The sequence below is a fragment of the Daphnia pulex genome, chromosome 1 (assembly GCF_021134715.1).
Source record: "Daphnia pulex isolate KAP4 chromosome 1, ASM2113471v1".
NCBI classification, from domain to species: domain Eukaryota; kingdom Metazoa; phylum Arthropoda; class Branchiopoda; order Diplostraca; family Daphniidae; genus Daphnia; species Daphnia pulex.
Genome location: NC_060017.1, coordinates 6378201 through 6396921, shown reverse-complemented (window position 1 = coordinate 6396921; position 18721 = coordinate 6378201). Strand labels below are relative to the sequence as shown.

Genomic DNA, 18721 nt, shown 5'->3' with positions numbered 1-18721 from the left:
TATAGTGTATGGCCGTGCTGTGCTGTGTGTTCCGTGTTTCGTGCACTGTGCGTGCACGAGCGCTTCGGTCTGGTTTTTTTTTGTTTGCCTCTGTCTTTCTTGTGTTTGTATCTGCGTGAGGGCTGAGTGCGCGGGACTACTACGATTCGATGTATTTACCTTGTCTTCTGTTTCGGATCCATACAGCTTATGGCGGATGAGGAACGACGGAGAGCAACGGTGACGTCGTTCACTATATACAAAACAATGAAGGGAAAACGAGTATATACGCCGCCGTATTGGAAGAAGAAAAAAATACAAGTCGATATCTGATGTGCTTTTCCACATTTACCTCGAGTCCCTCCACGATTCTTTTATTTATGTCGGTTTTTCCGTCTAGTTTTATCGCATTACTTGGTTTCATTCGATTTATTTTGTTTTATTTTATTTAGTTTTTTTTTTACCCAGTTATTTTTATTGAATATTTGTTTTTTAAAACAAATTCAATATTTAAAAAACTCGATAATTTAAAGTAGTTTAAGTATTTTTTTAAAGTAGTTTATTTTTGACTCGCAATCTGGCAGATACAAAATCTGGTCATCCCGGATTGCAGACTACAATTTAGTGAACGACACCTGATGAAACGTCTTTTTGTTTAATTGTTTTTGAGATAAATTGTAGAAATGAAAGATAAAACCTATAAAGAAATAGTTTGTGCACTTCACAACAGTCATTCTACTATTTTGACAGGTAAGTCTTAATTTTGTAAACGTGAGTGAATTATTTATAAGTGTAAACAGCTGGCCGAGGCAGACACAGACATAGCTTTCTTTCTTGTCAGAGGCCAGGCTGAGGCCACATGGCCGAATTAGAAGAAAACTTGAAGAGAAAATGATGGAGGCATTATCTCAGGTATCCCAGAGTTTTCTTGTCCAACATCATCCATGTGAACAAGTCACTTGGTGGTTATTTCGTTGATGAACCAACTTAAACACTCAGAATTTACGTACAGTTTTTTTCAATACATTGAAGACTAGGAATTTACTGTATTTATTTAGTTTTTTATTTAGTTAAAAAACTAGGTTAAACTTAATAATAAACCAAATATTATCTGGTTTATTGTTTAAGGAAAATACTCAATTTTTAGTTTGTTTGTTTTTTAACTAAATTTCCAACCCCAAAAGTACAACAATTCCATCGGCAACGTGGATAGTTGGAAGAATATAGCGGGAGCAGTTTCTAAAGTCGAAAGCTTGGCTATGCATACGTGTCACGCTAGAATATCGACTCGGCATATTCCCGCGTCGACAAGTCGAATGTTTGTTTGCGCTCTGCAACTGTGAAAACGAACGCAGTCGGGTGAGGAAGTTTTTGTATTTAGCCAGTCGGCGCAGCACACAATTCTCTCTGTATACGCAGCCAACAGAAAACACACAAGGCATCAACGCGTCCGTCCGTCCAAGAAGAATGAGCCGGGCCACTACATCAATCTCGAATAGATATGGAAGTCATAAGTTGTCAACGCGGGAATACAATTCCAGTTCTAGCCCCCGCGTAATAACACACGGTGGTTGATTCGAGGGGGTTGAATGGTAACTAGGTTACGTGAATACATACCTGGACTATATAGGAACGAGTTCTTCTGGTTATGTACCGCAGTTTCGTCGGGATTATTATACCAATAAACATGTAGCTCATGCTCTAGCCAAGTTACAGCGCTGCGGCTTGAGCGTAGGCACTAAAATGACATCTCTTTTCAAAGTAATCACGCAATATCGCAAGTCCGCCTAGTAGTTATTCAATGGCAGCATGCTAATGTAGGCCTACTGCGTTATTACTAGATTCGTCTATACAACCTTGAAACCCGTCGTCCGTGTTGGCTCTCCGTCCTATATAATGTACCCGCAGGGAGAAAGGAATGACCACGAATTGTAAAAATATCTATGTAATTACATAAACACATATAAGAACACAGTGAAGGGGGTTGGTGAGTGCGCCGAGTCCATAGCCACACGAAAAAAGAAACGGGAAAAAAATAAAATAAAAAGAACACGCGGCGGCGGCTTTCACGACGACATTGAGGGTGGCGAGGGTGTTTTGGGGTTGCCTAGGCAACGGACGACAGGGCCCGTGTCATTCGACACTGTCCAACTGGCTGCACGAGCAACGCTGAACTGCAGTGTCTGACGGAACTGACTACTGACTGGAACGGGGTGCGGTGCCTAACGATGTTTTTGCTACGTTAATTTGCGTCATATATCCATTGTTATAGTTGCGTCGTTATTTAGTGTTTATCGTGTGTGAAGAAGATTCCGACCGAAATCTACTAGACGTCCGAGATGGGCAACTGCAAGGGAAAAGCAAACGATCCACTCAACAAACAGAACAGCTCGGCTTTCGATCGAGTGACATCTCGCACTTCCACCGATGATGATTGCCTCCTCTACCAACTGGCCGATTATCAAAAAGGTACGATCGTACTAATATTGTTCCATATTTCCAGCTCTGTACAAAGTGTTGAAATGTTGATATATACTCGTCCATAAGGTGGCGATCTCATCCGATACTTCACCAAAGAAGGACCCCGTGCCACCGAAGAGCTTCTCAAAGAACAGATTCCGCTGTTACTTTACCGCAAAGGAGAGGGGCAAATAGTCAGGAGGTCCGACTACCTCAAATGGAAGTACCGCAACAAACGACACGTCAGTTATAACCGATTATTTCCCAAATTGTAGTAGATTGGTCGATTGACTGCGAACCCTATCGGCTTTTTATTTTGGATGATTATAGGTTGGCGTACCGGTCAACGAAGACGTACCCGGATGGAAGGACCATCTCGCCTGTTGGAACTTTGATTACCGCGGCTCATTGGGCGAGTCTCTCTTGCATGTCCTCATCGTCTGCAACACGTCGATCCACTGCAAACTGGCCAAACTGCTCATCGTCCTGTTCCCGAATTTGGCGCTGGACGTCGTCGAGGGAAATGAGTTTAGAGGTTTGATTGAAGACGACTTGAAGATAAATAATTAAGTGGGTCGATTAATTTTTATCGATCTGACGCATCCATACTCTTGGCATCTCTAACGTATGCACAGGAGCCAGTGCCCTCCACCTGGCCATCGCCTACGACAGTTTAGAAGTCATCAAATTGCTAGTGGAAGCTGGTGCCGTCGTCGAACAACGTGCCGTAGGTATAAATATTGGGCTGTAAATCATTTCTTTTGTCCTAAATTCCGATCGATTGAATCTGTGTTTTGTTGTTTTGTGTATATAGGGACGTTCTTCTTGCCTCGTGACCAGCAGAGGGCCCGACCGAGCCGGACCACCGATTACGAAGGTCTGGCTTACTTTGGTGAATACCCCATATCGTGGGCGGCTTGTTGCAACAACGAGGCCGCCTACAATTTGCTGATTGATCGAGGGGCCGATCCCAACAGCCAAGATTCTTTTGGCAATATGGTTCTACACATGGTGGTGGTCTGCAACAAACTGGTACGTATACTACATTATTACCCTAGGCCTAAATTCTATAACATTTTTATTGTCATGTAATTTTTAAAAATAAAGGAAATGTACGGTTACGCACTGAGACACCCCCGCATCCAGGCTAAAATGGGCATCGTCAACAATGCCGGCCTAACTCCATTGACACTCTCCTGTCACCTGGGTCGAGCCACCATTTTTCGCGAAATGTTGGAACTAACAGCCAAAGAATTTTGGCGCTATTCCAATATCACCTGCTCGGCTTATCCGCTCAACGCTCTCGACACTATCCTTCCGGATGGGCGCTGCAGTTTGTTTTTCTTAATTTTTCAGTGTCAATTAAATTTGTCTTTAATGGTTTATTTTTTGTTCACAGACATGACTTCCGCCCTTATGATTATCCTGAACGGAACTAAAGAGGAACATTTGGACATGCTGGACGGTGGCATCATTCAGCGGCTGTTGGAAGAGAAATGGAAGACGTTCGCCCAGCGACAATTTCTCAAACGTCTTGGCATTCTCTTCTTCCACTTGTTGGTGCTCAGCATCGCAGTGTACACCCGACCCAGACGTGACAGACCGCTCATACCGGACGACTACGACGCGTTGAACGCCATGGATATCACACGTTTCTGTTTCGAGATTATCACGTGCCTCAGTTGCGTTGGCTACGTCGTCATCCAGCAGATCTCGGAATTGAAGAATGTCGGTCTCAGAGGATTCCTCTACCAACTCGTAAGCATTCCGCATTTACATTTGATTTCCGCATTTCTTTTCATTTGTCCAGTAATCTATCGCCTTGGCACAGTCTAACAATCCGGCCAAGGCTATTTTCCTGGCGTCTAATTTCCTGACGCTGGCTTGCATTCCGTGCCGATTTTATGGTAATCGAGACGCAGAGGAAGCCATCCTTATCTTCGCCTTGCCATCCGCCTGGTTCTTTCTCATGTTTTTCGCCGGAGCTATTCGACTGACTGGGCCATTCGTCACGATGATTTATAGCATGATCACTGGTGACATGCTCACCTTTGCCATCATTTATTCCATCATGCTCCTGGCCTTCTCTCAGGCCTTCTTCTTCCTCCACCGCGGACATCCCGATAAAACTCTGTTTAGCAACTTTTTATCCACCTGGATGGGCCTATTTCACTGGACTCTTGGCGACTACAATGTAAGAATATAATAGATAGGCCTTTTAAGGTGTACAAAATAATTTCTCTTTTTTATTTTTATTTTAGTACAACTCACTGCAAGACACGGTTTACCCGGCAGTGACAACCACCGTCTTTGTCATTTTCATGATTATGGTTCCGATATTGCTGTTGAACATGTTGATCGCTATGATGGGTAACACCTACGCCCTGGTCATTCAGCAGAGTGAGAAAGAATGGGTGAAACAATGGGCGAAGATCGTCATTGCCCTGGAAAGGGCCGTCAACCAAATGAACTGCAAAGAGTACTTGGTGACGTACAGCATTAAGGTGTCGGGCGGGAGTGATGGCAGCGACGGGTCACCGCCCCAAGAAGAAGTACGAGGTGTCATGGTCATTAAAAGTAAAAGTTCCTTCTCAATTGTTTTCCACTTGAACGCACTTTAATTACCCTTTTGTTTTCATCAGGTAAGAATAAAACAAGAGCTCGACAGAGGAAAGGTGCACTCAATAATTGGAAGGTATGTTATATCGTATAGAGTTGTACGCTCATGATTCATTTGAATAATCTTTTAATTTTTGCAATGCAGAGAGTGGGTAAAAGGACGATCAAGGAGCTTAAGCGTCGAGGTATTACCGGCGATCAATTGCGCCGTCAAATCTGGGAGCCTAAAACGCCATCAACTACCTCCATCAACGCCAGGTATAATTTGAATTTCATTATTGGTTGCGTGTCAAAATAACCGACGATATATTGATTTTATGCAGTCCGTGCGTCACTCCTATACCTTGTCCACCATCAGCTGCTATGCTCCTAATGGACGGCATGAACGGCGGGGGTGGTCTGGGAGTCGATGCATTTACCTTCGGTGCTGCCTTCAATGATATGTCCGGTTTTTCTGGCGGTGGCGGTAGCAATAACACCTCGGCTCCACCACCGAGTAAGTCGTCCAACACCTCATTATTTTCTGAGATACACAATTTTTAATCCTATTTATTGATTCCTCGTGACCAGTCAATCAAGAAGCATTGAATGCAGCTCTTCTCAACAAGCTGTCACTCAACTTGCCTTTCGAAGATGTTTTCGAGTCCACCTGTACGGCTCCAGTAGCTGCTATGTCGCCATCAGTTCCAATTCAAGCTCCAGCTCAAGCTCCAGTTCCAGTTCAAGCTCAAGCTCAAGCTTCATCTGCAGTTCAATCTCCAGTTCAAGTTCCAGCTCCAGTTTCAGCAGTTCCAACTCCAATTTCAGCAGTTCCAACTCCAATTTCAGCAAATCCAACTCCAATTCAAGTCCCAGCTCCAGTTCAAGTTCCAGCTTCAGTTCAAGCTTCAGCCCCAGTTCCAGCAGTTCCACAGGTTCCAGCCATACCAGATTCAGTTCCAGCAGTTCCAGATCCAGTTCCAACAATTCCAGTTCCAGCAGTTCCAGTTCCAGCAGTTCCAGTTCCAGCAGTTCCAGTTCCAGCAGTTCCAGTTCCAGTTCCAGCAGTTCCAATTCCAGTTCCAGCAGTTCCAGCAGTTCCAGATCCAGTTCCAGTACTACCTGGTAGTACGCAAATTTTCCCACCCCTTCCTGCTCCGATGTTGCCCAGCAGTACACTCATTTATCCAACGTCACCACCTTTTGTTACGCCCACTCCACCTACAACAGTGACAGCGTCGACATCGATATTTCCTCCGCTTCCGCCCCTCCCACCACTCCCACTAGACAGCGGCCCGTCTTTTATCGATCAACTGGACAACTCGTCGCAATTATCGGATATAGAAAACGAAATCATTGCTCAAACTTTGTTGAGTGCAAATGTCAAACAGAAAAAGTCGGTCGACTCACAGCCCAAGGATTCCCTGCCGCCATTGTTCCGGGCCCGTCTTCTAGATTCTCCAGCACAATCCATTGAAGGAGAAGTGATCTATGGTGGTGGGGGGTCCATCGAAGGACTCATTTTCCCTTGTACAATTCCGCTTACTGCTACAATACCCCAGGATTTACCCAGTAGCAGTTTCACCTCCGAGTTTATAAGAACCAAAGCTCCGAACATTTTCCGAGAGGAGAGCATCGATCTAATTGAATTACGACAGTCGATTGACGAACCCAAAATGGCAGCCGTCGCCGATCCTCAGCCGTTGATTATCATCGACACGGAATTGAAGAAGCCGAAAATTCCTCCGGTCGTCGTCGATGACAAATTGTTGGCTGCCATTCATCGCGATCCTTCCGTCTCAAAGAGCCACAACAAACGCACTACGAAATCCCGCAGGAAACATCACCAGTTTAGCCGGACGAATGTCGTAGCTCCAATGGAGTTTTACCCTGATCCTCCTCAACAGCAGACGGAAGGAATCTATCACATAGAAGAACAGATTCCAAGACCGCCATCACCTCAACTGGATTTGGTGCCCAGGGGAGCTGAGGCTCCATTATCCGAAAGAGTCACATTAAGTGACGAAACAGCATTTCTTCAACACCGCTCCTACCTGGCGCGATCCACCACGATCGCCGAAGGAGGAGATCATCACCAAAGAATCCAGAAGCTGAGGAGCTCCAGAAGCACTCCAGGTGATCGATTAATCCAAGTGTCGGACAACGAGTCCCTGGCCAGCAGTTCCAGTGGTAGTGGTGTAGACGAAAGCCTCTACACGGCGACGCGAGTGATGCCCAGGAGTGAGCCGCAGCGGATGAGTTCCACGACCAGCAGCACCAGCACCAGCAGTGGATCAGCTGCACAGGCTCTTGCGCCGTTCGCCATGCCAACTAAAGAAGAGGAGCCATCACCTTTTGTGGCGGCGGATCCAGTTGTCGTTTTCCACATAAGCGGGTCGAATTCCAACGACGGGACAACGCCGCCTGGTCGACTTCCGTCCAGTCCCATGTTGAGCACGAAATTGATGAAAAGTACCAACAACCAGAGGCCGAAAGATCGTCACACGTCGAAAATGGCGTCAATGACAACGGTCAGCAAAGTCAAAAGGTACAATGTGATGACGGCCTCAAAAGGAAATCGGAATCGATCGCCAATGCGTCGTGAGAGTTCCGAACACGGGCTGTCTTCCACCTCGTCGCGGATAGACCAGGCCAAAGCGGATCATTTTCGATCACCAGCGTCGCCTGCCGTAATGAATTTGGGCAACCTGCTGGGTGGCGGCGACACGGAACCTCCCGGCCCCGATGACATCATTGGCGACATTTAATTGTTCAAAGTGAAAGCGTCAATTATTCTAATAACTTACCCGGTTTTATTCCTCTTTGTCTTCATTATTCATTTAACTTTCTATAATCATTGCCCATCATCAGTTTTATATTCCATTTCTGTTACACTCTGAACTTGTAAGAAAACTTTGATATTTTCGGTCTCTCTTTTATTGATTTAAATTAATATCCCATAGATCCAAGATCAGTTGGAAAATAGTAGAAAATGAATTTCGGATAAATTTATGGAATCGATTTCCGAAATCGATTCCTGTCCATCCTGTGTTAGGATAGTATAGACCTATAAGGAAATCCTAATATACTCTCACTTACCGTTTATGACACGCAATCTCCTTCTATTCAATCTTGTTGACATAATAACTATTACGATTAATTAAACTGTATATTCACTTGTTCGTATTCTTCACTCAGTCCATCTCAACCAATTATCTCATACATTATTTCCTCTTGGCTTCCAAGACCCTCAGCGCAGTGTGAAAAAACCGCTCTGAAAGTTTTTATTATGGTTTAAAATTTTTTATTTTAAGCGGTTTGGATTTAGGGGGGGGGGGAGTCGATTTTTTTTAAATATCGATATCTTAAACATCATTGATTCATTGGCAAATTTGAATATTGGCGTCGTCTGCTTTTTTTTATTTCCAACTTCCAAGTTTTGAAGAAGATTAAAGAGACAAAGTTGAAAATTACATAGCAAACCGAACGATTGAAAACGTGTAACTTAAGTTTTAATAGATCATGAACGTGGCTTCAATCAAATAGGGCAACAAATCAAATTACAAAAGTGTGATCTTCTTGTGAACTCTGGAGTCGCTACTCTCCATGCTCTCCACTTCATATGATGTTTGGCGGGTAAATAAAACTAAGAATGCAAAAAGAATGATTATGGGAGCTAAAATATAAGATAAACCTGTTTAATATCAGTGAAATGTTACAATTTTCTGACTAGCATTTATTGGTAAGGCCCCCTGCAGATGCAATGTGACAGTTTATTTGCACTGTATCCGACTGTAACCTTTTTGCAGATTTGAGGTCTGAGCCAGCCATCATAACCACAAGATGTGCCAGTTTTGTTTCTGTTGGTCATTGTTCATTGACCTGTCACCGTCACCAACAACAATCTCAGTATCACTTGGGTAAGGATATTCATTACTTTTATTTTATAACCTGCTAGACATGCTAATGATTCCTGACTTGCAAAAATGCAGTATATTCCATGTAAACCTGAAATTCTCCTGTTTATTCCATGATTATGGTTTAGAAATTGTGTCATTTTTCCTTCCTTATTGTTTTTGTCAATATTTATCGTAACCATTTTTTGTTTTGATTTGTTTAGATAAACAGCATCCTGTTCGATTGCAGTTGCAGAAACTACCGATACCGATATCGGTCGAGTTCTTCCCCTTTATTTAAATTTCCTCTACCCTCATGTACACCCATGTGAAGGAGTATATTCACAAGGAGTCAAGGACCCCATTTTATATCCTGTCTGGCGTATTCAACTTTACTGCGGATGGAGCACTTTTGGATGCCTGGTCGAAATTCCCAGGGTTAAAGGTAGGAAAAATTTACTATCTTTTTATCTTCTTTTAATTTTTAGTATTTGGTGGCGTTGACTAAAAAGTAAAAATCATATGGAGTACGATTATTTCTGAGCTATGCGGTTAGAACTGTTTTCACTTGCCGTTTTTGTGTACCCAGTTAAGGTTCATTTAAATAACTCATTTTTAGAACGACTTCAGATCAGGCCCGGTTTTGTATCTCACAACTTTGTCTGTGGGTAAACAATCAAATTCAAAAATATTTTAACTTAAAGAACTTCAAGCAAAATGCAACTAGACTACTAGAGGGATCTGCCGCCTCAGTGGCACCTCTTCGTTATGCGGAAATAAAGAAAAAAAAAATGGTTTTGATATGCGCGAAAACAATCTCGAGCATTCCCTCGTGTAATGGTGTAAATTATGACAATGAGCTTGCCGAAATCTAACACGGAGACGGTTGACATGTCAAGTATTTATTGCGTTCACAAAGAATCCGTTAGACCATACAAAATCAACAGCGCAAAGATTTCAATCCAGACTAAAGGGTAAAAATAAACCATGGCGAAACTCCTTTCCATTCCGACTGTGACTTTTTTTTTTTTAAATTTCGGATTAGCCAAACCTAAAAATAAAAATAAACTCAATAAAGTTTGTATTAAATCATCTGAAAGAGAAACGATATTACCAAACATTCATGCAGCGATTCAGTTTATAATTAAATTTTTGACCATTGCCACATTTACTCAAACCGAGGACCCCGATAGCATTCAAGGAATCTGGATGTCTATCCGGAAGTCTCATGGTGTTAGAACCACCAATTGAGCTCGTTAACAGAACGAAAATAATGGCAAATTTCAGAATGATGTGCAACTGCATTCTTGTTCTACTGATTGACGCGGAGTAACTTGTTACATTAGTAGAGTACCGTACAACCCTACTCCGACTGGCCGGAAAGTATAAAGGCGCGTCTAATGCAAAGCATTAATGAATGTCTACGTGTCGGTTGCAAGTAACCGCACGCTTTATTTGGATGTGGTTTCACAGATTATTAATCTTATCCTTTATCTCCGGACGCGTGTGGTTTTATAATAACAAGCAATCCCGATCCCTACAACATATATCCGCTCGCTCGTTCTCGAGCCCCTTTGTTTGATAATGGGTTCGCAGAATACTATAGTGAAGTTGGCAGGCCATATTTTCAGTTCATTTGACGTACCCTAATTGCTTGTGATTAGACAGACTCCATAAATTGACCACCTGTACAATTATAAAGCTACAGAATCTGTTCCAAATTTGTGAAATGTTAGTTCTAGACTAAATTATCATGTAAGCCCCCTGTCGATGCATGTCAGTTTGTTGGCACTGTAACTTTTTCTTTTGTGCTGTTAATATTCTTCTTAACCGATTTTTTTTTATTTTTTTGTTAGATAAACAACATCCCGTTTCATTGGAGAAACTACCGATGTCGGTCGAGTTATGTATCTCTTCTTCCGATTTCTTGCAATGTCCTTGTGTACACCCATGTGAGTTGGGTGTATTCAAAAGGACACCCTTTTTCCTATCCCCTGGATTCAACTATAATGCTGATGCAGCACTTGTGGATGCCTGGCCGAATCTCCCAGGCTTAAAGGTAGGAAAAATTTACATCTATTCTTCCTTTTTTGACTATCTGGTGGCGTTGATTGTAAATCGTTACCTAGCCTACGGAGTACGATTATTCCAGAGCTAGGCGGTTGACTTTTTTCTCTTACCGGTTTTGTTTACTCAGTAAGGGTTCATTTAAATAACTCATTTGTAGAACGACTGCAGATCAGGCCTGTTTTTTTTTTTTACCTCACAACTTTGTCTGTGAATATTTTAACTTTAAACACTTTATGCAAAGTACAATTAGAAAATTGTATGAGCAAGAAGGACCTGCCGCCACCACCTCGTGCAAAGATTTGATTTCGTGACGGGGTTTTGATTTTTACTGAAAAATGATTATATTTGGCACCCAGCTCATTGGGGGCGTACAATATATTCATAATTATCATTTAAAAAAAAGAACACGAGAGAAGAGTTACTGAATTGAGCTCATATTCAATCTAAAAAAATCCGTGCAGCACAAATGTAACAACTAAATATTCCACCACAAAAAAAATATATAGAAAAACAATCAGGTAACGAATGAAACAACTGATAATTCAAGTGGTAACATTTGCAAGAATGAAATATAGTCCTTCCCCCCGAGCAGAAGTATTATTCGGTCATAATTCGTCAAGAAAATTTAAAAATACAAGCCGTTGGCAAACGGATAAGCGTAGGGGTAGTAGGCAGAGTAAGGATAACCAGCATAAGGCAAATATTGGACAGATTTGGGTGTAGTGATAACTGCCTTGTCGGGCTGGCCATCTTGGTTCAAATCAACACTTTTGTAGACCAAGTCGTTGTACAACTGGCTGGGAAAAACGGGAACCTGTCGCTTTTTGCGGTCATTCTTAGCGGTAACAGGAGCAGGCACGGTAGGGTAGACGAAAGGGAAGGTGTAAGGAAATCCAGCACTGTATGCCAAAGGCTGTGCGGCCGGGAAGAAAGTCGGCAGGGTGTACGGTGCGACAGATGGATTAAAAAATGAAACAACCTGGCGAGCCTTGCTTTCTAAATCGTTATTCACGGTGGGGTTGCCATTTTCATCAACAGCGGCGGCTGCAGCAGCGGCTTCTTCGTAAAGCTGGAAAAATGTAGCTTTAGCTTCCTGTACTTCAGCCGTATCTTGAACGGGCTCGGGGACTTTCAATTCGACTTCAGGTGCGGCTGCAACAGCAACAAGTGTATCGGCAACTGGGGCATCAGCTACTTTGGTTTCTTCAGCCACTGGAGCGGTTTCAACAACCGGAGCGACAGCGACGACATCAGCTACTGGGGCTGGGGCAGCTTCAACGACTGGGGTAGCCTCTACAGCGGGGACATCAGCGACTGGGGCAACTTCAGCTACTGGGGCGGCTTCAACGACTGGGGCAGCCTCTACAGCGGGGACATCAGCAATCGGAGCGACTTCGGCTACCGGAGCGACCTCGACGACTGGGGCGACTTCAGCGACTGGGGTATCAGCTACTTTGGTTTCTTCAACAACCGGAGCAACGTCAGGTTGACCATCCTTGTTCTGATCTACGCTTTTCCATTGGAAATCATTGCTAAACTCGGGTGTCAGTGGCATAGCAACAACATCAGGTTGGCCGTCCTTGTTGAGATCGACGCTTTTCCATTTCAAGTCATCGGTCAACTCGAGCGACAATGGAGCAGCAGAGACACAAACCAAGATAGCGCAAAAGATCTATAACAGATATAGACAGCACAGAATCATTCCGTCGTTTCGTTTTCTTTAAATTTAATTCTAGAAATTAGGCAGAGTAGACAAAGACTTACCAAAACTTTCATGGCGATGTCGGTTGTTGAACGACAAGACGAAGCTGCGATGAGCAAGTGATGAGCTGGATTCTCGGTCGTTCTTTTATATGCGATCAAAATTTAGCCAAAGGCGAGAAGCGAATCAAAATCTTTTTTTGGGAAAAGTTCCAAAGGTGCTTTCCTGTAATTCTCATCTCCACTTTCGTATGTTGATTTCGCTGTTTGACGCTTGATAGCAGCTAGAGAAGAATATCCTTGAAATTGATATGACATACAACAATCGTAGTCAATGTGTACACACTACAGTGCTTCCTGCTTCTAGTTATTTCCAAGGACCACGCCCATTTGTTACTGTCACCAAATACATCTTAGATGAAGTCGGGTGAAGTCGGCAAGACTTTGTAAGCACATCTGGGGAAACACGCTATAGGCCTGACGTAATTTGAATAGCGTTAAATTCGACCGGCCTTAGATAAACAAGGGAACAAAAATCCTCTTATTATACGATCAGTTGAACTATGTAAATTTTGTGAGGTGAACTCGACACCGCATTAAAGTTATAAAGTTCGGAGTAGTTTCAGAGAAGAAAATGTGACAGCACTGATTGATCACTGCAGCTACATTATAACTTATAAGTTGTGCTCTATATGGTAGGCTCAATCAAAGAAGGAATTAAGTTTGATCAACCTCGTGATGTAGCCATATATCCTATCGCGTGAGTTCAAAAAAAAAGTTTAACTTTAAAATTTATTTTTTTGGAAAGATCAGTGAACCCAGGTTTTTAAATTAGCAATAGGAAACGTCGAGAAATTGGGTGTGGTGTCTTTGACAACTAGTTTAGAAACGATATGCCATATACATAAACGTTATCGCCGCTTGAAACTAGTTTCGAAGGTTATCCTATTCCAACTGCAAAACGGAATCTTGACCATGACTTTGGCACGAGTGAGCTTACTCGTTCCCATAAATGGGATAAACAATCGTCACAATCGACTACCGTATAAGAAACATAAGATTCCTTTTCAGAATATTTGGATGAAAAATAAGTCTTTCCAAAATCAGTTTCTAGTTAAAATGGAAAGTTCTGAATTAATTTAACAATGATAACATTAAGGTTTGACCAGGGAAACGGCAGTCGTTTAATTTTCTTCCCGAAGATGACGATGAACACAGCTAAAGGCTAACAGTAAAAAGTAACAGGGGTGTGTGAAAGTGAAACAAGAAAACAAAAGATGGTTTAAATACAATGTCGATTGCCAAGCATAAAAACTTGTTTGCGAAGGTTATCGCGTTTTTTTTTTGTTTTCCTAAAGCGGTTATTTGACCGTGAAATCCTAAAGTCATTGCGAAACTCGTATGCTCAATAAAAAAATATACCGGTTCTATTTGTTGTGAAAAAAAGATTTAAAAACACGCGCTGCATATTTCTGCTTCGATTTGAATTTAAAAAAAAAACAGCCAGTTTATTCATTTTTTTAAATTTCCGTGTGAAATTAAAATTACTTCGCTGTATAGAAATGAAACAAGAGTTTAGCTATATTAGCTTTGCTTCATGAAATGGTGACATGTTAACCTTTTTTTTTAGAAGGGTTAAGACGCAGCAGGATCAGTAGGTGGTAAAGAGAGAGTGAGAGCCGACCCCATATAGAGTGCTGACACTTTTGACAGAGGATGTATATAGCCTTCTCATGCAGTCAATAGGAACGACGGATAGTATATACACAGTGGTATAATAGATGGGGGGAAATGTCCAGCTGGGCGATATAGTGATGCGGATGGACACGAGGGCTATATATTTTCCATTCCTTTTTGTCAGTTTGCACATCTTTGAAATTTGATCCCGAATCCACAAGCGGTCAGTTAGACTCATAAATGTGCAAACACACACACATAATATATATCTGTACGTCAATAACCCATATACTGTAAGCGGAAGAAAGCTATATCCTCCATTGGTGGCAAAGGGGGAATCAAATAAAACAGAAGGAATAAGGCAAATAAGTCGTCTCTATATCCAAATGTGTTATTAGGCCCTAATATCGATCACTCTTGTTTGCTAGGCGTCCCTTTGCGGCGTTTGCAATATCAGTTTACCGTTTTCTCGTGGCTATACAGTTAGTTGGTTAGTTAGTTAGTTAAAAGAACAGTGGGCGCGCGAGGGTGTTTTTATTAGGATAGGCATATACACAATGCGCAGTCAATGTCAATAGACTAACGGGTTTGCTTTCGCTCTATTACGGGATCCATTCTTATTTTGTTGACCCATTCGACTATTGATTCCTTCACGAAGATGAGGTTTTCGTAATAAATAGAGACCCGACGCCCTCGTCACACTCAAATGACCGATCCATTATTATCTCTTTTTTATTTTCCTAAATAGCTCTCGATCCTTTTGACTCGGCTGATCGACCGGAAGGCGACAAACTCTTTGACTTTTCCGCTTATTGCGCTATTTTTTTTGTTTTTGTACATACTTTCAACTGTTTTGTAGGCAGGATTGCATACGTACTTTCTGTTGTTCTATACAGTTGGTGTACTTCTTCTTCCGCGTCGGCTGAAGACGTCGGAATCGGAGACTGAAGCTGCGGCTGATGTAAAAGAGACAAAGGGAAAAAAAAGGACAGATGGAACAGGCAAACGTACCGCTAAAGCTTAAAACTTAAGAGAACCGATGACCTTTGGACTCTGACGAGTCCGACAAACGGGAAAACATCATATTGCGTTTCGGAACTCGTCGTGCCGTCCTCGGCAGAAAATGCGGAAATGCATAAGAAGCGCGTCACAACAAAACTCAAATGGCGTGAGCACTCTACCACACACTCATATTATATACAGCCGTGGTATATTACAGGACGTGTTTGTACCAGGACTATATAATACAATACCCCTTCGGCTTCCATTTGACTCATATTTTCCAGCTTCGGTTTGAAAACTTTTCGAAAACATCATGCACGCGCGCTAGTCACCGACCAAACTGGACCGGCTGTTTTTTTTTTATTATTTTTGGTTGGGTGACACTTATGTTATTATTTTCTGTGAACTCTTAAACAATACGAGAACGCCTTTTAATTCAAAACAAATATTCAGAGTGAAATATTGGAAATTGATAGCGCTGAATTTTAACACATTTTCGCGATCAAATATTCAACTTTTGACAACTTATATGGGTACTTAGTAGGACTAAGTACTGTGTACGATAGTTAATTATGAGTCACTTCTGTAAATTGTTAGTTGTTTATTCCATCACCCAAGCGGCTATTTAGCTTTAGGCCTTATATTAGCTCGAAACGTGTGGGGAGTTCTCTCCTTTCTGAGAACAGACAGGGAGGCGGCCATCACGGAGCAAATAAAAAAAAACCCTAAGCAAAACAAAAACAAATGAATAACAAGACAGAAAACATGAAGAAAGAAAGAAAAAAAGGAGAGAACAGGGTTTTGTGAGACGCTTTCGATGTTTTCTTCTGTATGTATGTATACAAGGCACGGCAGCAGCACTAAGTGACAGTTTGTGGTAGTTATCCCCCTGTCTCGACTCCATTAACCTCTGCTGGCTGGTGAGGTCAGCAGGCAGCCTCAGTCGACTTGTATTTCTTCTTCGCCTATATCTCTTTTTTCTTTGATGCCTCGCTGTATTATATTTTCTGCTTTGGCCCGTCGACCCACGTTGGAGTCTGACAGATTCGAGTCTTGTTGTCCTGGAAAGCCACCACCATGTTCTATATTGGTTGGGGGGAAAATAAAACTCTTTTTGAAGTGAGAAGGACGAGTGTCTTTTCTTTTCTTCGGGGTTTTTTATCGTTTCATAAAACACTTGTCGACATGGAACGACCTCTCACCTTCTTGCCTCGACAGCGCACAGCGGTAGAAGCAGCTACAACTCAAATATTGCACCGGCAACAACAAACAGCCGCCATATCGTCTCCTCAACAGAAACACACGTTGGCTAAAAGCGGACAAGAGTATCTCTTTCCCGGAATTGTATAATAAGACAGTGTCTAATTTGAACATTTTCCTGCTAATTTCCTAGTATTCCGTCAAGTGATCAATTAATGTTTATGTTGAGGGTATAGCAAGAAACAAATAAGTTTGGTGATTTGATTGCATGTATTGCATTTTATTGTGTATCTCATCAGAATGAACAGAAGTGAACGAATGAAGTATAGCCACTAATATTAAATGATCAAGTATCAAATTACAGACATTGGCTAGTCAGCCAGTAAATGAGACGTGAAAAATGTAAAAAACAAATCAAAGGTTATTGCTGTGTTGGAACAATAATTCTTTATTTCTGCCAAGATTACTTTTGAACATGTCTTCCGGCGACGATGATGCCAGCGTCAGAGTTGGCGCTTTGTTGCTGTTGAGATTGCAGGAAGAGCTTTCGCCAGGTGAGGAAGACGAAGATGATGTTCCGGCCGATGTTGAAATGGGGCATACAGAACATCCGGGCAAGCAGAGATGTTGGAACTGGTGATGTTGCGGTGTGACAAGAGCCGATGGCCTGTAATGATTGGGGAAAAGCCACGGGTACGAGTGAGGACTGCTGGCCGCAGCTGCGGCTGCAGAGGCGGCAGCCGCGAAATAAGCCGATGGATGCAAAAATGACATCATCCCAGCTGCCGTCGGATAGGAAGACATCATCCGCAAGGCTGATGGGTAGGCCATGGATGCTGACGAAGATGTTGGAGCGAATATAGGGCGATTGGGAGATGATGTTACTGGAACTGACATTAAATTGGATGACGATGAGGACGTTGGTAAGAAAGCGGATTTATTGGATCCGGTTGTTGCCATCAACAAGTTACCACCGGCGGTAGTTGTCTTTTGATTTGATGCCATCATCGGTACTTCCTCGGAACAGCTTGTCGTGATGACACCTGACGATGACTGATGTTGTTGCGGTTGATGTCCAACCAATTGCTGGACAGCTTTAGCGACATCCCCACCGCAAGTTTCCAGTGCGCTTTCTACTGCATTCTTCGGGTGAAACGGGAAAACTCGGGTTAACATGTCAAGAGAGCCGTGATGCTGAACCGCCCGATCCTTAACAGTTCCCGATGAAGGCTCCATGTTCGTCGGATCGTCGTTGTTGTTGATTGCCAAATTCAATACCTTCTCCACTGTTCGCTGTTGGTGTTCTTGACCGATGCATCTCAACTCCTCGTCATCTGAACCTTTTGGAGAGTTAACATTTCAAGGTTAGTCAAACATTTTTATCATGATTCGAATGTCAGGATTATTACCAGAATTGTACATTGATTCGTCCATCAGTTCCTCTTTCTTAGGTGAATCTCGTCCTCCGAAGATGGGCCCAGGTGGTAAGAAAGGCATCCTAGTTCCACTGGCGACAGAGCGCAATCCAAGAGCAATTGCGTCTTCCGTCGCTTGTTGTCGTTTGAGTGCTACCTATATAATTTTCCAAAAACAAAAATTTAAAAAGGAATTGTTTATTTTTCTAAAATGCAGAGATTTACCTGAGCGGCCATGACCCGTTGTCTCTCGGCGATCAAATTACACTTGACGCAGAGACAATCTTTGAAGCGGCAGTGGCGTTTGTGTCCCTTCAACCAAGAAATGACTCCGTGATTGCGACATCGAGCGCATTTCGGCCTCCGCAAAGCTGCCCCGCTGCCATTACCGGATGAACCGTGATGCATAGCCATCAGTGACTTATTGCTGCTGCTAGTTTCCATCTCCACTAAACGACGTCTAACTCGGAATGACACTGGAACCATCTCCTTTTAAACCCCCGGTGGTGGGCTTGATCTGCGCGCTCGGTGGAGTTTAGCCGCTTCAGTGGCAAGAAGACTAGAGTCGTGTTTTACTGCTGTTGGGATATCGCAAGCACAGCATCCAGCTGATCTCTCACTGGCTGCCGTTCGCCCACCAGGCTTCTCTGATTGGTCCTGTCTTCTCGTTCTCTCATCGCCACATGTTTCCATGTCGTCCAATCCTGGCAGGATAGACAGATA

The 18721-nt window shown here is 42.8% G+C and overlaps 3 protein-coding genes and 2 long non-coding RNA genes across 7 annotated transcripts; 2 read left to right on the top strand and 3 right to left on the bottom strand.

Annotated features, from left to right (window-relative positions):
* Nucleotides 1-591: 591 nt before the first annotated feature.
* On the top strand, nt 592-8216 carry LOC124191759. 3 transcript variants are annotated; one of them, XM_046584922.1, is made up of 14 exons: nt 592-729; nt 2268-2448; nt 2527-2681; nt 2770-2974; nt 3075-3170; nt 3254-3471; nt 3547-3772; nt 3839-4197; nt 4271-4633; nt 4701-5016; nt 5082-5134; nt 5204-5316; nt 5382-5554; nt 5629-8216. In XM_046584922.1, the coding sequence occupies exons 2-14, from the start codon at nt 2319-2321 to the stop codon at nt 7803-7805; spliced, it is 4584 nt and encodes a 1527-aa protein (XP_046440878.1). In that variant the 5' UTR covers nt 592-729; nt 2268-2318; the 3' UTR covers nt 7806-8216. The 3 variants fall into 3 exon arrangements, with proteins under 3 accessions (XP_046440878.1, XP_046440879.1, XP_046440880.1); XM_046584923.1 differs by having other exon boundaries at nt 2252-2448; XM_046584924.1 differs by lacking the exon at nt 592-729 and having other exon boundaries at nt 1106-2448.
* A 238-nt stretch (nt 8217-8454) lies between these two features.
* Nucleotides 8455-16776, top strand: LOC124191948. Its single transcript, XR_006873517.1, has 6 exons — nt 8455-8673; nt 8771-8779; nt 8847-8957; nt 9158-9378; nt 10790-10992; nt 15241-16776. It is a non-coding gene; the product is annotated as an uncharacterized LOC124191948 (long non-coding RNA).
* On the bottom strand, nt 9820-10322 carry LOC124191943. Its single transcript, XR_006873516.1, has 2 exons — nt 10048-10322; nt 9820-9984 (listed from the first exon to the last, which is right to left on the bottom strand). It is a non-coding gene; the product is annotated as an uncharacterized LOC124191943 (long non-coding RNA).
* On the bottom strand, nt 11422-13450 carry LOC124191931 (calphotin-like). Its single transcript, XM_046584991.1, has 2 exons — nt 12768-13450; nt 11422-12675 (listed from the first exon to the last, which is right to left on the bottom strand). Exons 1-2 carry the CDS (start codon nt 12777-12779, stop codon nt 11629-11631), a joined length of 1059 nt encoding a protein of 352 aa, XP_046440947.1. The 5' UTR covers nt 12780-13450; the 3' UTR covers nt 11422-11628.
* A 71-nt stretch (nt 16777-16847) lies between the features above and the next one.
* LOC124191926 (doublesex- and mab-3-related transcription factor A2-like) lies at nt 16848-18533 on the bottom strand. The gene is made up of 3 exons (XM_046584978.1): nt 18224-18533; nt 17993-18155; nt 16848-17923 (listed from the first exon to the last, which is right to left on the bottom strand). The coding sequence occupies exons 1-3, from the start codon at nt 18482-18484 to the stop codon at nt 16998-17000; spliced, it is 1350 nt and encodes a 449-aa protein (XP_046440934.1). The 5' UTR covers nt 18485-18533; the 3' UTR covers nt 16848-16997.
* Nucleotides 18534-18721: the final 188 nt, after the last annotated feature.

What these genes read in the sequence shown, in the direction of transcription:
- LOC124191759 (XM_046584922.1), top strand. Translation starts at nt 2,319, where the DNA reads ATGGGCAACTGCAAGGGAAAAGCAAACGATCCACTCAACAAACAGAAC. An exon ending in ACTGGCCGATTATCAAAAAG is followed by an intron (nt 2,449 to 2,526) that starts GTACGATCGTAC and finishes CTCGTCCATAAG; the next exon opens with GTGGCGATCTCATCCGATAC. An exon ending in AGTACCGCAACAAACGACAC is followed by an intron (nt 2,682 to 2,769) that starts GTCAGTTATAAC and finishes GGATGATTATAG; the next exon opens with GTTGGCGTACCGGTCAACGA.
- LOC124191926 (XM_046584978.1), bottom strand. Translation starts at nt 18,484, where the DNA reads ATGGTTCCAGTGTCATTCCGAGTTAGACGTCGTTTAGTGGAGATGGAA. An exon ending in AACGGGTCATGGCCGCTCAG is followed by an intron (nt 18,156 to 18,223) that starts GTAAATCTCTGC and finishes AAAATTATATAG; the next exon opens with GTAGCACTCAAACGACAACA. An exon ending in CGAATCAATGTACAATTCTG is followed by an intron (nt 17,924 to 17,992) that starts GTAATAATCCTG and finishes ACTCTCCAAAAG; the next exon opens with GTTCAGATGACGAGGAGTTG.